Source organism: Eublepharis macularius, chromosome 6 (genome assembly GCF_028583425.1).
Source record: "Eublepharis macularius isolate TG4126 chromosome 6, MPM_Emac_v1.0, whole genome shotgun sequence".
Classification (NCBI taxonomy): Eukaryota; Metazoa; Chordata; class Lepidosauria; order Squamata; family Eublepharidae; genus Eublepharis; species Eublepharis macularius.
The window spans coordinates 68847978-68861975 of NC_072795.1; the positions used below are offsets into that span (position 1 = coordinate 68847978).

Here is a 13998-nt window from a genome sequence, read left to right on the forward strand (position 1 = left end):
GTAATAAATAGAATGAATGAATTAATGAATAAGTAAATTTCAACATTTCCCAGGACTCCTAGCTGTTGGTGATCAATGCCATGCAATTCAATTTCCCCAGACTGGTGCGGGACGGAGAGGGGGGGCTCAGTAAAAGCTGTTGGAAACCAACACAGTATTTATACAATTACATAATACATTTAAATTCAGTTATTTTGAAAAATCTATGCTAGTGCTGAAGTTCCTATTTTCTCTCTTTGTTAGATCCTAGTACTTGAAACAACTACTGATGAAGGTTAAAGAAGAAAGTGCCAAAGCAGGATTACAGCTGAACATCAAGAAGACAAAAGTAAAGACTACTGAGGAACTACACAATTTTAAAGCTGACAATGAAGAAATTGAAATTGTTCAAGATTTTCTATTCCTTGGCTCAATCATCAACCAAAAGGGAAATTGCAATGAAGAAATCAGAAGAAGATTGAGACTTGGAAGAGCAGCTGTGAGGGAACTAGAAAAGATCCTTCAAGATAAATATGTCTCTCTGGGGACCAAGATCAAGATAATTCAAACTATGGTATTCCCATTACTATGTATGGATGAGAAAGCTGAACAATAAAGACAACTGACAGGAAGAAAATTGATGCATTTCAAATGTGCTGCTTTTACAGTTACCGTGGACAGCCAAAAAGACAAATAAGTGAGTTCTAGATCAAATCCAGCCTGAATTCTCCCTAAAAGCTAAAATGACTAAACTGATGCTATCATATTTTGGTCACATCATGAGAAGACAAGGTTCATGGGGAAAGACAATAATGCTAGGAAAAGGTGGAAGGCAACAGGAAAAGAGGAAGACCCAAAATGAGATGGCTTGACTCGGTAAAGGAAGCCAAGGCCTCCAGTTTGCAACAACTTAGCAAGGCTGTTAATGATAGGATGCTTTGTGGGGGTCATTAATTCGTAACTGGAAGCAACTTGATAGCACGTAACACACACGCACACCTAGGTTAAATGTTTGCAATACTGGCTTAATTTTTTGAAATGGGAGAAAAAATTCTGGTAACGTAACTTCTAAGTGCCCCATTTAGAAAACAGACTAACAGTACCATCCTAAAAAGAGCTAGACTGTTCCACGACCATTGACTTGTGTGAACTTAGAGAAGTGAAACTCTGCTTAGTACAGCACTGTAAATCAGGTTTCTTTGCCAATTTCAACAGCTGGCTTCCTATGAATACCGTGGGGTATTCTGCCTCCACAAGGTATTAATAAGAAAAATGAGGAAGACAGTACTTTGAACAGAAATGCAGAATTCATAAAAATGCATAGCAGGATAAAAAGAGCAATCTGCTCCCTAGTTGCACCAATATGTGACAAGTGTACAATTTAGCACAAATCCTCCAAATCACCGCAATCCAGTGCTTCAGAACAACCAGGTATCAAAGTTTCTGTTCTAGTGAAGTATTCAAAAAACCATCCAAGTTAACTGTATGAAGATAGAGCAGTGTCCATCTGTACTTGTTCCTGAGCTGGTGGTACAGGTATAGACCTCTTCTAGCATAACCCCCCCCTCATTTAAAATAGATACATTTTAATATATATAATTATAATTATATATCCACCTGAGATGCAATTCATTGGCAGACGGTCTGCTTTTCTTGAGAGCGAGACACAAACGGAAGCAGAATCCAGGTACGGCTAACAAAATGCTTTGTGTGATTATTTCAGCTCTTGCAGCATTGTTCAAAACAGGGCAGATCCTAGCGTCATTACAAACATTCCCCGCCTATTGCCCTCACCTGTCAGATACAGGAATCTGGGTGGAGACGCAGCCAAAAGTTGGCATAAAGACAGAGGTATAAGCTTTCCAATGGAGTTTCCTCTTTCCCATGAGATTTGGATGTCTTCCAACATTATTTTTAAACTACTGTGAGTGTTAACCAATAGAAAACTTGGAACTGAAAGAAGACTGAGACACCGAATTTCTCCTGGCTCTTTCTTTTGCTTTCCTACTACTGTTCTGCTTCATTGCCCCTATTTTGGCCTCTATCTCCCACTCCAATTCTACATAAGAAAATTCCTTTTAGAGTTGTCTTTCAGGAAAACCTCCCCTCAGTCATATTTGTTTTCATTTTATCTGACAGTAACATCACTCACAGCACTCCCCTGATTTTTATATTTTTACTATGGTTTGTTACCTTTAAAGCTGTTCATGATTTTTGAGTCCACATATCTGAAGAAGTGCAACTCCTGTAATGAATCGGATGCCATCTCATATTTGCTCAGCACTCTTTGCTGTTGCCCCCCCCCCCCTTTCCTATTTTGCTGACCAGGTGTTCACTAGAAATTGGTCCTTTTGGTGCATAACACCAGCCCTCCGGAATAGCTTGCCTGAAGCCATGCAGCAGGCTTCTTCCTTGGTGTCTTTTGCGAAAGCTTAAATGACATTTCTTTTTCAAATTGTTTTTTGTTAATTAAAGCTGTTCAGTAATTTTGGTTGCATTTTTTAAGAGAGGAAATGTTTTGGCAGGTTTTAGGTTTTGGCAGTGTTCGCAGAGATTTTTTTGTATTTGTCATTTCTGTTTTTGTTCTTATGTAATTATTTGATATCCATTATTAGATGCCTTGATCCCGCAGGGATTGGCAGGGTATAAATATTTTAAAATAGAATAAAATGAAAGTAAATAATTTTAATTTTTAAGTTTACACATCAACAGTTCATGCTGACTCTTGGGAATAAACCTTGTTTAGTTAGGAAGTACGTAACTCAACATTGTTAATCTTTAACCTGGGGTTGGAGTGGGGTAGTAGAATGAGTGTTAGGGTTCAGTTGGGATGACTTTGAACAAATAACGGTCTTCCTCCAACCTACTTCAAAGAATCAATGTGAAAATAAAATAGGATGTCTAGAGTATGTCATCCTGAACACCTTAAAAGAAGCATTAAATACAAATGGAATTTATAAATAAGTATCCCCTATTTTGATAATACATTGCCACTTTAGGACCAGATGGGAGATCTGTGATCAGATATCACCATTTTCCCTTTAATGTTAAAAAAATGGAGAAGGGATGATTTGAGCTGGGGAATGGCTTTGTTATGCCTGTTGCCCCCTTACACACAAACATGGAACTGTCACCCCCTCCCACTCTTAGAGGTCCATAGCTAGAAGTACAGGGAGACAATATCTTGAATCAAGCCAGAGAATCCTGGTATAAATTAAAAACAATAAAATGTCATTTAATGGTCTAAGAGAAACCGGACACACCTCTATCAAAGGCTTGCTTTCTGACTCCATGGGATGTCCCCACACTCAGGGCAAAAACAAGGACTGGTGTTTTCAGGATATTCTTCTGATTACATTCCTCTCTGGTGTTTTTAGAACATTCCTCTCTGATTAAGAGCATCTCTGCCTGGTAGCCTAATCAATTCCCTCGAGGGATGCCATCTCCCAGTGGATGCAGGGGATCCTTTGCTCCCAGTTTACTTTAAAGGCTGTTGGGCCTATAGTGTGATGTCAGTTCCAGGAAAAACATGGCAGTGATATCATACCTCTCTAGGAATCACCAAAAACATTATGGTTTTAACACAGAGTTTCCACCTATTCTTAGAGAGGCATGGTGTCACTTCTGCCCCTGCCCCCAGAAACAATGTCACTCCATAGCTGACACTTGCCCCCCATGCTGGGCCTGGCAACGCTAAGTCCTTCATCTTCTGCAGTATTAGCATCCCACTAATTAACCAAAGTACCATAAAAGTCCGGTGTGACTTCAAAGGATATAAGAACTCACTTTCAGCCAGCACTGTAGGCTAAATTACTCCCTGAACTGCTACTACTGCACTGCAACTGGGGAAGGAGCCAAATTCTAACCTAGGTCGGGATACCACACACCCAGTGAGAGCAGGGAATCCTGTATGCCCACCTTTCCCCCCTTCCCCAGCCTCACTCACCTTAAAAGGGAAAGAAGGGAGAGGCAGGCCGGGACTCGGGAGCCACTGAAGCATGCAGCAAAATGGCACATGCATGTTCTGGAGACCCTAATGAAGCAGTTCCAGCTTTCAAACAAGAAGTAACATCATCGGGCCTCCAGAGCGTGAGCACATAAGGAAACTGGATCGGGCCTCCCTGCCTGCCTAATAACCAAGAGTCCACTGCTTTGAAGGTAAGGGATACTGGCAATCTGAACCCTAGGCCTGTTCTTCCATCATGGTGATGTCTTGCTCAGAGACCACACTCTTGCTACAGGAATCCGGTTCTCAATTTCTTTCTGTCTTTCTCTTTTGCTCCATCTCCTACATGTATTTGCTCTTCGTCAGGTTTTCTCACATTCTCAATTATCTCACTCATTCTCCTTGGTCTCTCAGAGTCCCCTCTCCAGGAACTGGGAATGTAGAGGCATCTAAGAAAAATATTTCAGCTAGGACCTACAAAAAGCATTAAATAAAAACAGAAAGTTGGGCAGAATTTCACATATTTATTGTAAATAATTAGCCAGCTCTTTGTCTACAACTCTAGAAGTAGAATATGTATATAAATGAAACCTAGCCCTTCTCTTTAACCACAAGCAGTAAAAGCAACATATACTCAATTGTCATGAATAATAAAATTATGTGGTATGATCTGTCACGACTCAGCATTCTTGTTGTTCTAAAGACATGTTATGTTGACCAACCAGTTTGTGATTATTTTGGGAAAGGCTGGGTTCTTTGAGAGACTAGCTGTCTACCTTCAGGCACTATGCATTATTGTTTCTATTACTCATTTTAAAAGCACTTTCAGTGTTCAAAACACTTCTTAATTCTTAACTTCATTAACATCCTGATTCTAAGCAGAAGAAGGTGTGCCTTAGCCGGCTTAGGTGTGCTGAACTCTGCATAGCATTGGGTTTCTTACAACAACCCTGTAAGGTGGGTCATTAATGCTGTATTTTTGCACATAGAGAAGTGCTTATCCCAAAGCTGCATTCAGCAAATCCAAAATTGAGCCAAGATTTGAATCTGGCCAGTTTTAGAAATATTTCTTCAGCAGACCAAAGAAAGTCTTCCCAGAATAAACACATTAGATTTTTAACTTCTCTTTAAAGCAGCAGTTCCCAGAGAGTGTTAGGAAAAACTAGTGCATCTCAAAAGCTGGAGAATTATCAATATATCTAATACTCAACATGGGCTCATCTGTGGATACTTAAATCTGGAATCTGGGCCATAGACAGATCTTTCTACAGTGCAGTATATGGGCTTAAGTTTTAGACTAGGATCAGGAACACCCAGATTTGAATCACCCTCTGCCATTGAAGCTCACTGGGTGACCTTGGACCAGTTACACTTTCTCAGCCTATTTCCTCATATGGTTGTTGTGAAGATAGAATAGAGGACGGGTGAACGATGGAAGTGTAAGTTCTCCACCAAGCAACTCAGCCTGGCCTGGCAGTTGGGCTGGAACCACATAACCGGGCCAGAATGGGTGCCCTGATTATAATTTTTTATTTGTGTTTATTTTAAACATGCTTGTTTGCATATTTTAACATGCATCATAGCTTAGTCTCACAGGAAAAGGGAGAAGCAGCAGTTATCTTGAGAAGGAAATGCTCTCTTGGTCCAAGACTAAGGGCTGGTAATGCAACCATTGTTGTACTATTATTGTTCTAAGGATACACAGACAAACAGAATGCAAATGGAAGTGATGCGTGCACTGAAAGATTGCAATATGTCTGAAGGAGGAAGGGGGCAGAAACCTGCTTTTTGTAAATACAGTTTTTAGGCCATGAAGCTCATGTCTGATATTGATACTGTTGCTTGAAAAATATTCTGTTATTCTTAATTTATTTATTTTGATATTTATATCTTATTTATTTTAAACATTTCTATACCACCTCCTCAGAGTCTCATTTGTAGCAGCTTACAATACTTTGCTCTTCTCCCCAATGGGGACTCAAAGCAGCTTTCAAAATCATTCTCCCCTCCCCCATTTTTCCTCAGAACACCAATCCTGTAAGGTAGGTTAGGCTAAGAGAGAGTAACTGTCCAAAGGTCAACAAGCTTCCACAGCAGACTGGGGATTTGAACTTGGGACTCTCAAATTCTAGTTCAATACTCTAACCACTACACTACATTGACTCTCTGAAATACAGTTTCATTTCACTTCACTATATTTAGAGACCATCATTATATTTAGAGATCTTCCACCATGGAATTCAAGGTGGTATAAATAGGGATCCTATGTGTTCCACCAACCGGAACCAGACATGCTTAACTTCAGTTAGGTTGTTTCATCATGTCTTCTAATTGATTTTATTATTGCAGTCCTTAGACCAGACATACAGGAGAAATACATATTTAAGAAATTTCATAATTAGAATAAAAGATAAAAAACAGTTTAAAACTGATTAACATATAAGCATCATAAACTTTTTTTAACCTGAGAATCGCCATACAAAAATTGACTACTTGGTAAGTGATCTTTGGATCTTTGCTAAAAGAAACTCAAGTTTAAGTTTTTCAGAGAGATCCAAGTTTTTTCCAAGCAACAGGGTAATTAACTCACTGTGTGCCCCCTTATAGTGCGAGCATGAAAAAAAATGTGTTCCATGGTCTCCACCTCCCGTGACTGGCAAGTACAGAGCCTTTCAGTAAAGGGGGCATTCTTATACTTGCAAAGGGCAAAGGGAAGAGTGGAGCACCTGGCTAAAGTGAAGGCCCTTCTAAACTCTTTTACTTTCAAAGATGTTAAATAGTTTGCTGGTTCCACAGAGTACTTGATGTTTACAGACACTTTTACATTTTGTAAATTAGAGCAGTCAGATTGGCATTCAATATCTTTGATTCTCTGCTTAGCTAGGGTTTTTTTTTTTTGCATGCTCTATTCCACAAGGAAGAAGCGTTTGGGGAGAAAGTCCAGTTCTCAGTAGGTATCTCTGAACAGCCTTCAGCCAGTTTGATTGATAGTTGTCACAAAATATCAGAGGGAATAGACCTTGTGGGTTGAGATAACCCTTTAACCACGCATATATAGATAGAATTGATAGAATATGGACCCAGGCTTTGACTTTCAGGCATCATGTCTTCTAATAGTGTTGCCAAGTCCCCTTACCCTCCTGTGGTGTGCTCCCATGGTAAGCAGAGGCGGGGGCGGAGGGTGAAAGCGGGAGATCCCCTACCGGGGGAATGGGATCCCTATCTTCGACTATGCCCACAGAGTTTGCTAAACTGGAAACATTACATTGAAAACAACCCCGACAAACATGGGGTTGGGGAGGAGAGAAAAAAGGTAAAATATAAGAGGGAGGGAAGGTGAAGCTAGAGGGTGAGAAAGAGTAAAATGGGAAGGCTGAAGATGGGAGAAGGAAACAGAGAAAGATAGGTGAGGGTCTGAGGGAGGAAGGGGGAGGGAAACAACCAGGAAAAGGTAGATAGGTGGGGGAGAGAAAGGAGAGAGGCTGCAGACACTGCCAGGGAGAGGCAAAAGCAAGAGGTATAGAGGGAATGTGGGTATGAGATCCTCCCATTAATCTTTTTGGGTTCTCCACTTGTCGACACACATAGGAAGAGAGGTTGCCTCCAATCTGAACCCAGAAAAAATGCATACATGTATCAAAATTTAGGGAAAACACATCTTTAAAGAAAAACAATACACTTTCAAAACAAGCAATTAACTTGCGCAAATAGGGAAAGCAGTGCTTAAGGCATGAGGCTCAATCTCAAGTTATCGAAACTGCTTAAGTAATGTGTGCAAGAGTCAGAACAAATAGAGCAGAATGAAATTAGCCCTCCTCATAGTTTAGCCTTCTTCCAAATTAACACTGCTTCAGGCAATGTAGCTAAAAAATAAACACAGGAAGAATGTATTTGAATAAATAATTTGTGCTACAGCCAGAGCCCAGAACCTGCCAACATGCTGAAAGGCTCTGTCAGAGTGACTCCACACTTCATATGACAAATATCTTGTCTATCTTAAAACAGCTACATTGGCTGCCATTTTCCCCCTGAGTCCAATTCAAGTTGCGGGTTAAGGCCCACGTATCTAAAGGATTGTCTCTTCCTACATATCCCTGTGCATTGATGACTGTCCCCAGGATGCCCCTGGATGGCTCTTCCCCCACTGAAGCAGGCCCGCCCGGGCATCTCCACTGTAACTCCCACTTTTTGGAAGAGAGGGGGGCTGAGGATGTGAAGGGGGTATCATCTTTAAAATTTTTTAGGAGGGGTTGAAAGTCTGTTTAATTTGTCAGATTTTTTAATGGGATATTGACTTTTGGGGGAAAGGGGGGTTATTGGGGGTTATTATAAAACATTTAACATTTTCTTTGAACCACAAGGAAAGACAAGATATAAATATTTTAATAAATAAATAAACAGAAGTACATATTGAGGTTGTGTCATGTGGTTTTCTCCCTGCTCATTAGTTCTGACTGAAATGGCTGATTTTCATGCTCTAGTTTTCTGAATGGGACCTCTTAACTGCAAGAGACTGCTGGTATGGGTAAAAAGAACTTGGAGCAGCTCAACAGGCAGTTTAGAAAAACTCTTTGCAGAACTATTTTTTTACAATATCAGTTGTTGTTATTTTCATCATTTTGTGCATTAAATTTCCCCATTGCACCCATGCAAAGATATCTTAAAACATTTATCTCTCAGTCCAAGTTCAGCAGGCACTGATACTGAATCGGTCTTAGCCCTTTATATATGGTGGTGGTGGAGAGGGCCATCAAGTCATAGCTGAATTATGGCAACTCTGATAGGGCTTTCATGTCAAGAGACCAACAGAGGTGGTTTACCATTGCCTTCCTCTGCAACACTTGTCTTTGATTGGAGGCCTCCCATCCAATTACTAACCAAGACTGATCCTGCTTAGCTTCCTAGATCTGACAAGATCAAGCGTGCCTGGGCTATCCAGGTCAGAGCAGACCTCAGCAATAAGCCAATAAAAAACACAGTTGACTCTCCAGAGGGTATGATTGCTTTTATTTCTCCAAATACAGGATTGCATGCCTTTAAGAAAAAGAAAATTTAGAAGTAAAAGTTTACAATCACGGTCATTTATATGCCAGAAATGATACCTATATTGTATTTCTACCAGTCCCGCAGCTGTAAAAAGCACAAATCCTCTCTCTCTCTCTCTCTCTCTCCCCTCCCCCCTATGTGTGTATGTGTCTGGGTGGGTGCAGGTGAAATACTACCAAAGGCCAACATCCTCTGCATGCATGACAGTGAGCAAGTTTTTGAATCTCAACAAATTTAACTACAGCAGCTCCACATCTAGGCAGCAAATGACCCCACCAACTCCAACATGAAAGTAACACAAGAAATTAGTGAGATTTTAATAGTAAACCCAAGAATATTTTCAAAATATATTTTTTCTGAATAAAAGAAGTCTGATAATAAAGAGGCGTACGTGTGTAAGAGAGTGAAATAATTGCTAGAAGGAGGAATACCATGAGGTTTGTCTAAATACAAGCTGAAAACAGCACCGGAAGGTTACTATTAGCTCCCACTTGAATTAACCTTGAAGTGAAAAGCTAATCAGTATAGCTCAGAGGTCCCCAACCTTTTGGCACATGGGGGTCGCATTAGAGTGCCCAATGCCTAAAGAGGCCACATCTTAAATCAAAATGTAACAAAATGATTAACCTTCCTATTTAGATCAACAGTAAACATTCAGAGGTCAATGAAGAAATGTTAACTTGAGTGCAATCTATTCTGGAACGATATTTTATTGCTGAATCCTTTTATCTAGCTATACATGCTTTCCTAGTCAGTCTGCTTTTTGTGGCTGTTTTCTGTTAGCCAAGGCATTAAAGTCCAAGTCAAGGTTTATGACAGACACCCTTGAAATGTTATGTAAATGTTCATCTGTAAATCTTGACCTACACTTGGATTTCACAATTTTCATCTTGGAAAAAGTTTGTTCACAAATGAATATGATGCCAAAGACTGTGAACATGCCTGCAACAAATTTCTTTAGGTTGAGAAATATATCAAGTAGACCTAGGGTTGCCAGCCTCCAGTTAGTGGCTGGAGATCCTAGAATTACAACTGATCTCCAAGCCACAGAGATCAGTTCCCCTGGAGAAAGTGGCTGCTTTGGAGGGTGGTCTCTATGCCATTATACCATTCTGAGGCCCCTCCCCTCCCCAAACCCTGCCCTCTCCAGGCCCCACCCCCCAAAAACTCCAGGAATGACCCAACCTGGATCTGGCAACCCTAGGTAGACCACAATAGAAATCTAACAGACAAATGATGATCACTGAGATGATCACTGGCTTGCAAATCAATTAGTTCCATCTGAAAAAAAGTTACTTGCATCTTCTGGTGTTACTTCAAATGGATTCTGAAACATTCTTATTTCCTTTCTGTGCTTATGGCAATCAGTGAATCTGTTCGGAGAGCAGAATGTATTCCCTGCTGCTGCCTATCCACAATCGCTTGGAATAGGCTCATGTTCTGGTGATCATGTGTATGCAGAGTGCAGGGCCAACACACTTGTTCCTGCTCTCCTTCTTTCCACTGGGGATATGCTTTCTCAAAAGGGCTGTTAATCTATTGCCCAAGAACAGACTTTGCCAATTTCAGGATCTTTTACAGCACCATTAAAGTATTGAAATCTGTATTTTTTGTCCAGTAACTACCACTTCTATCGCTCATGACCTATTCTGGTAGTAGATTAGAAATTCAATCTTACTTATTTTCCTTCATTTATACCCCACTTTTCACTCCAGTGGGAACCCAAATATTCTGTCAAAATTGGACCTACAGCCAGTGGAAATCCTTGAACCTATGGAAATGCCTACCAGTGCCTTGAGCTTTCTATTTGTTATGGTGTTCGACGGCATCATTAGATTCTTACCTGGAAGAAAGGGGATGATTCTCTGCTTGGGATCTTTCTGGCCTCCTTCAATGGGGAATTTATCCAGGAGTTGCATCTACAAGAGGGGAAAAAAGGAATATTTTGTGTGAACAACAGTTCATTCACTCTTTGTTTCCCTTCCTTAGCATTCAGATCAACAGCACAGGATATACCTTGGAATAGCCTTGACTGTAACAAATCAAGAAAGTTAAAGGAGAAACTATGATCAAAGGCAAGGAATTTTAAGAAAAAACTGAGTCTAGTGAACTCTTTATGAAGGTTACTGAGAGGTCTGAGAGAATTAAGTCAGAGTTGGGATAGGACCAAAGTCTGGTATTCCAGCAATCCCTCAAGAGCAATTTGTACTTTACAAAACAAATGAATAAATGCTTCAACCCTAATCCATGCTCTGGGTAGCAATCATGCAGGGTCCATCTACAGACCACCCACCTGATGAAAAATGCTGCCTCAGAACTGCTAGAGAGGCTATTTCAATGAGGCATCGTGTGGTTGTTGGCAGGGAACACCTCTCACCCACACAGCACTGTGCTTCTCCAAGCATCTTAACAGACAGGCATGTATGGAACAGAGGAGTTTCCTCCTCAGGGTTTGGAAATACTCTGAATATGTTAGAACAAAAAGAAATCTTACAAGTGGAATGTAGTTTTAACTCTTCTGGAAGACCCTCCCTTCTTTACTGACCACACAACATCTCCTCTCTAACTTGGTGTGTGTCCATAAGCTCATAATATATAGAAATTTGGCACAACAGGCTAATAATAAAATTAATAAATACCAAGTCTTTAAAAAACATTAAATTCATGAGCAGCCAGAAAAAAAATCTGTGTACTCCTACTTCAATGAGTTTGAATTAAACTGTTCAATGGTTGCTTTTATTTTCAGTCATCACAATGAACCAAGTACTGAAACGACAAAAAAGATGTGAGGTTGCCAGGTTTTTACAGGAATATTCTGCTGCTGGTGTATGTATATGCATTCATGTGCCCTATGAGGACAGTATTTGATGCTTTCTAAGCTCAATAGAAACAGAGATTAACAAGTTTTCCCAGGATGTGGGGATTTGATGGAAACCTCTGAATGGAAATTCTAAGAATCAGGATTGTTGACCTGCACTACAAAAGCACTATGATGTGAAATGCAATATCTAATAGTTTGAATTTCTCATTCAAAGTAGGTATTCAGCTGTTATGGCTCTATACAGAAACCAAAATATGAATGAGACATTTTTATGAAAGAGCTAGAAGCTGGGACAGGAGAGGAGGTTGGTTTACACTCTCCTTGGTCTTGGCAGGTTCTTCACTTAGCACAGCCCTAATCTGTGCTGCATCACCTATACAAGTCCTCCAATTCTACACAGTAGTGATTCTCAGACACCACTTATATTTGCTTAGGGTGACCATTTTATTTTATTTGTAAGATGGAGGAGAGTGAATCTTACAAGCTGCCTTCCACCAAGTTCTGATGTCCAGATATTTTTTCCAGTAAAACCAAAAAAATCACCCCCTGGTGATGTCACTGTCAGGTTAGTGCCAGAAGTAACGTCATGACACTGGTGTGATGCCAGTTGTGTTGTCCACGGCCCCCAGCATCTCCCATGGGTTTCCAGAGCTTGGCAGCAACCCTATAATCAATAATGACTCAAACCAGACCTCCAAACCCAGTGAAGCAGTACACCACTACCTCAGTTCAGACCTGAAAGAAGTATGATAGATTTGCTACAGAAATTACAAAATAATCACTGTAAACCAGTACTTTAAAAAGCCAAGACAACACTTTGGAAAAAGAAAGGATTGGAGTATTTTGGGGAGAAAAGTTAGCTAGATTCTTAGGAACAAACAAACTAATGAATGAAAGATATCCCATACCAAAGCAGTAAGTCTATACAGAAGCAATCTAAAACATTTTAATAACAACATTTGATTTATATACTGCCCTTCAGGATGTCTTAAGACCCACTCAGCGGTTTACAAAATATGCTACTATTATCCTCACAACAAACACACACGCTGTGAGGTAGGTGGGGCTGAGAGAGCTTCTAGAAGCTGTGACTGACCCGAGGTCACCCAGCTGGCTTCATGTGCAGGAGATGGGAATCAAACCCGGTTCTCCAGATTAGAGTCTCTCACTCTTAACCACTACACCAAACTGGCTCTCAGTGTGCTGTGTCTAAGTCAAACTTCTATCACACTGATCCCTTCAGCAATCTGACCCTTTTTCTTTCAAACATCCGCTGCAGGTTTCATTTGCCTTTCAATTTCCCTCCCACTCACACAAAATTCTAGCATTCTCTCCCTCCTGCTGTGGAGTGCGGGAGCGCTGCTGTGCTCTGCAGCATCACAATTAGTGCTGATTTGGGCCCAATCTGGGCCCAGGACCACTCTGCACAGCCCAGGAATGCACCCCAGGAGGCACATTCCCCCACTGGCCAGGTAAGCAGGGGGTGGTGGTTGGGACCGGAGGATTCTTGCCCCCAGTGGGGGACTGGCAACCTTAGTTTGTATTAATTTGCATGTTTAGCAAAGGTTCATGGGGCATGTGTTGGAAAAAGCCACCATGTCTAGGAGAGGCGGTATAATGCAGAACTGGGCTAGCTGAAAATACTAGGAGAGAGAGAGGAGTGTGGAAGCTAGTCCTTTTTGAAAGGCAAAGCTTGTATCCAAGCTTTGGATCTAAGAAGGACACTGCTAACTGGGAAGAATTGAACACTTCTCCTTGGGAGAGCAGCAGTAGCTGGAAAGAGCTGAAGAAGCAGGAAAGAGCAAAGAACACCAATGGCTGACAGCTACACTCTTCATTAACTGCCTGAGACCAATATCCTAGTACAGAGTTGCCCCACTTCGTCTTGCCAGCAGGAAAGGGGAACTGTTCCTAGGGCAACGAACAAGCTAAATGATTCATACAACATCTTCATAATCTTCCTGCTATTGCAAGGCCTTCTGGATATTTGGGACTCTGTTCCAGGCATAGCCTCTGGCCAAACCCACAGTACTGTCTGTGCCCTCTACAAAGTGGATTGTGAGTAGGACTCTGCTCTGGGGTCACTGGTTAGTGAAAGTTAGATAATTTTAGAAATGTTTTAACAGTTGATGAGGACAATATTAAACTTATAATACTGCATTACAAAGATGATATTGTCCACAAGTTAGTAAACGACTGTTATCAA

At 40.8% G+C, this 13998-nt stretch overlaps 1 protein-coding gene across 3 annotated transcripts in view; it reads right to left on the reverse strand.

Moving 5' to 3' along the window:
• Positions 1 to 13998, reverse strand: part of SH3PXD2A (SH3 and PX domains 2A) — a 334390-nt gene that overhangs the window by 239406 nt on the left and 80986 nt on the right. For all 3 annotated transcript variants that reach the window (XM_054983545.1, XM_054983544.1, XM_054983546.1), the window contains one exon: positions 10815 to 10890. In XM_054983545.1, coding sequence (XP_054839520.1) covers positions 10815 to 10890 — 76 coding nt within the window. The remainder of the gene's footprint in view (positions 1 to 10814; positions 10891 to 13998) is intronic.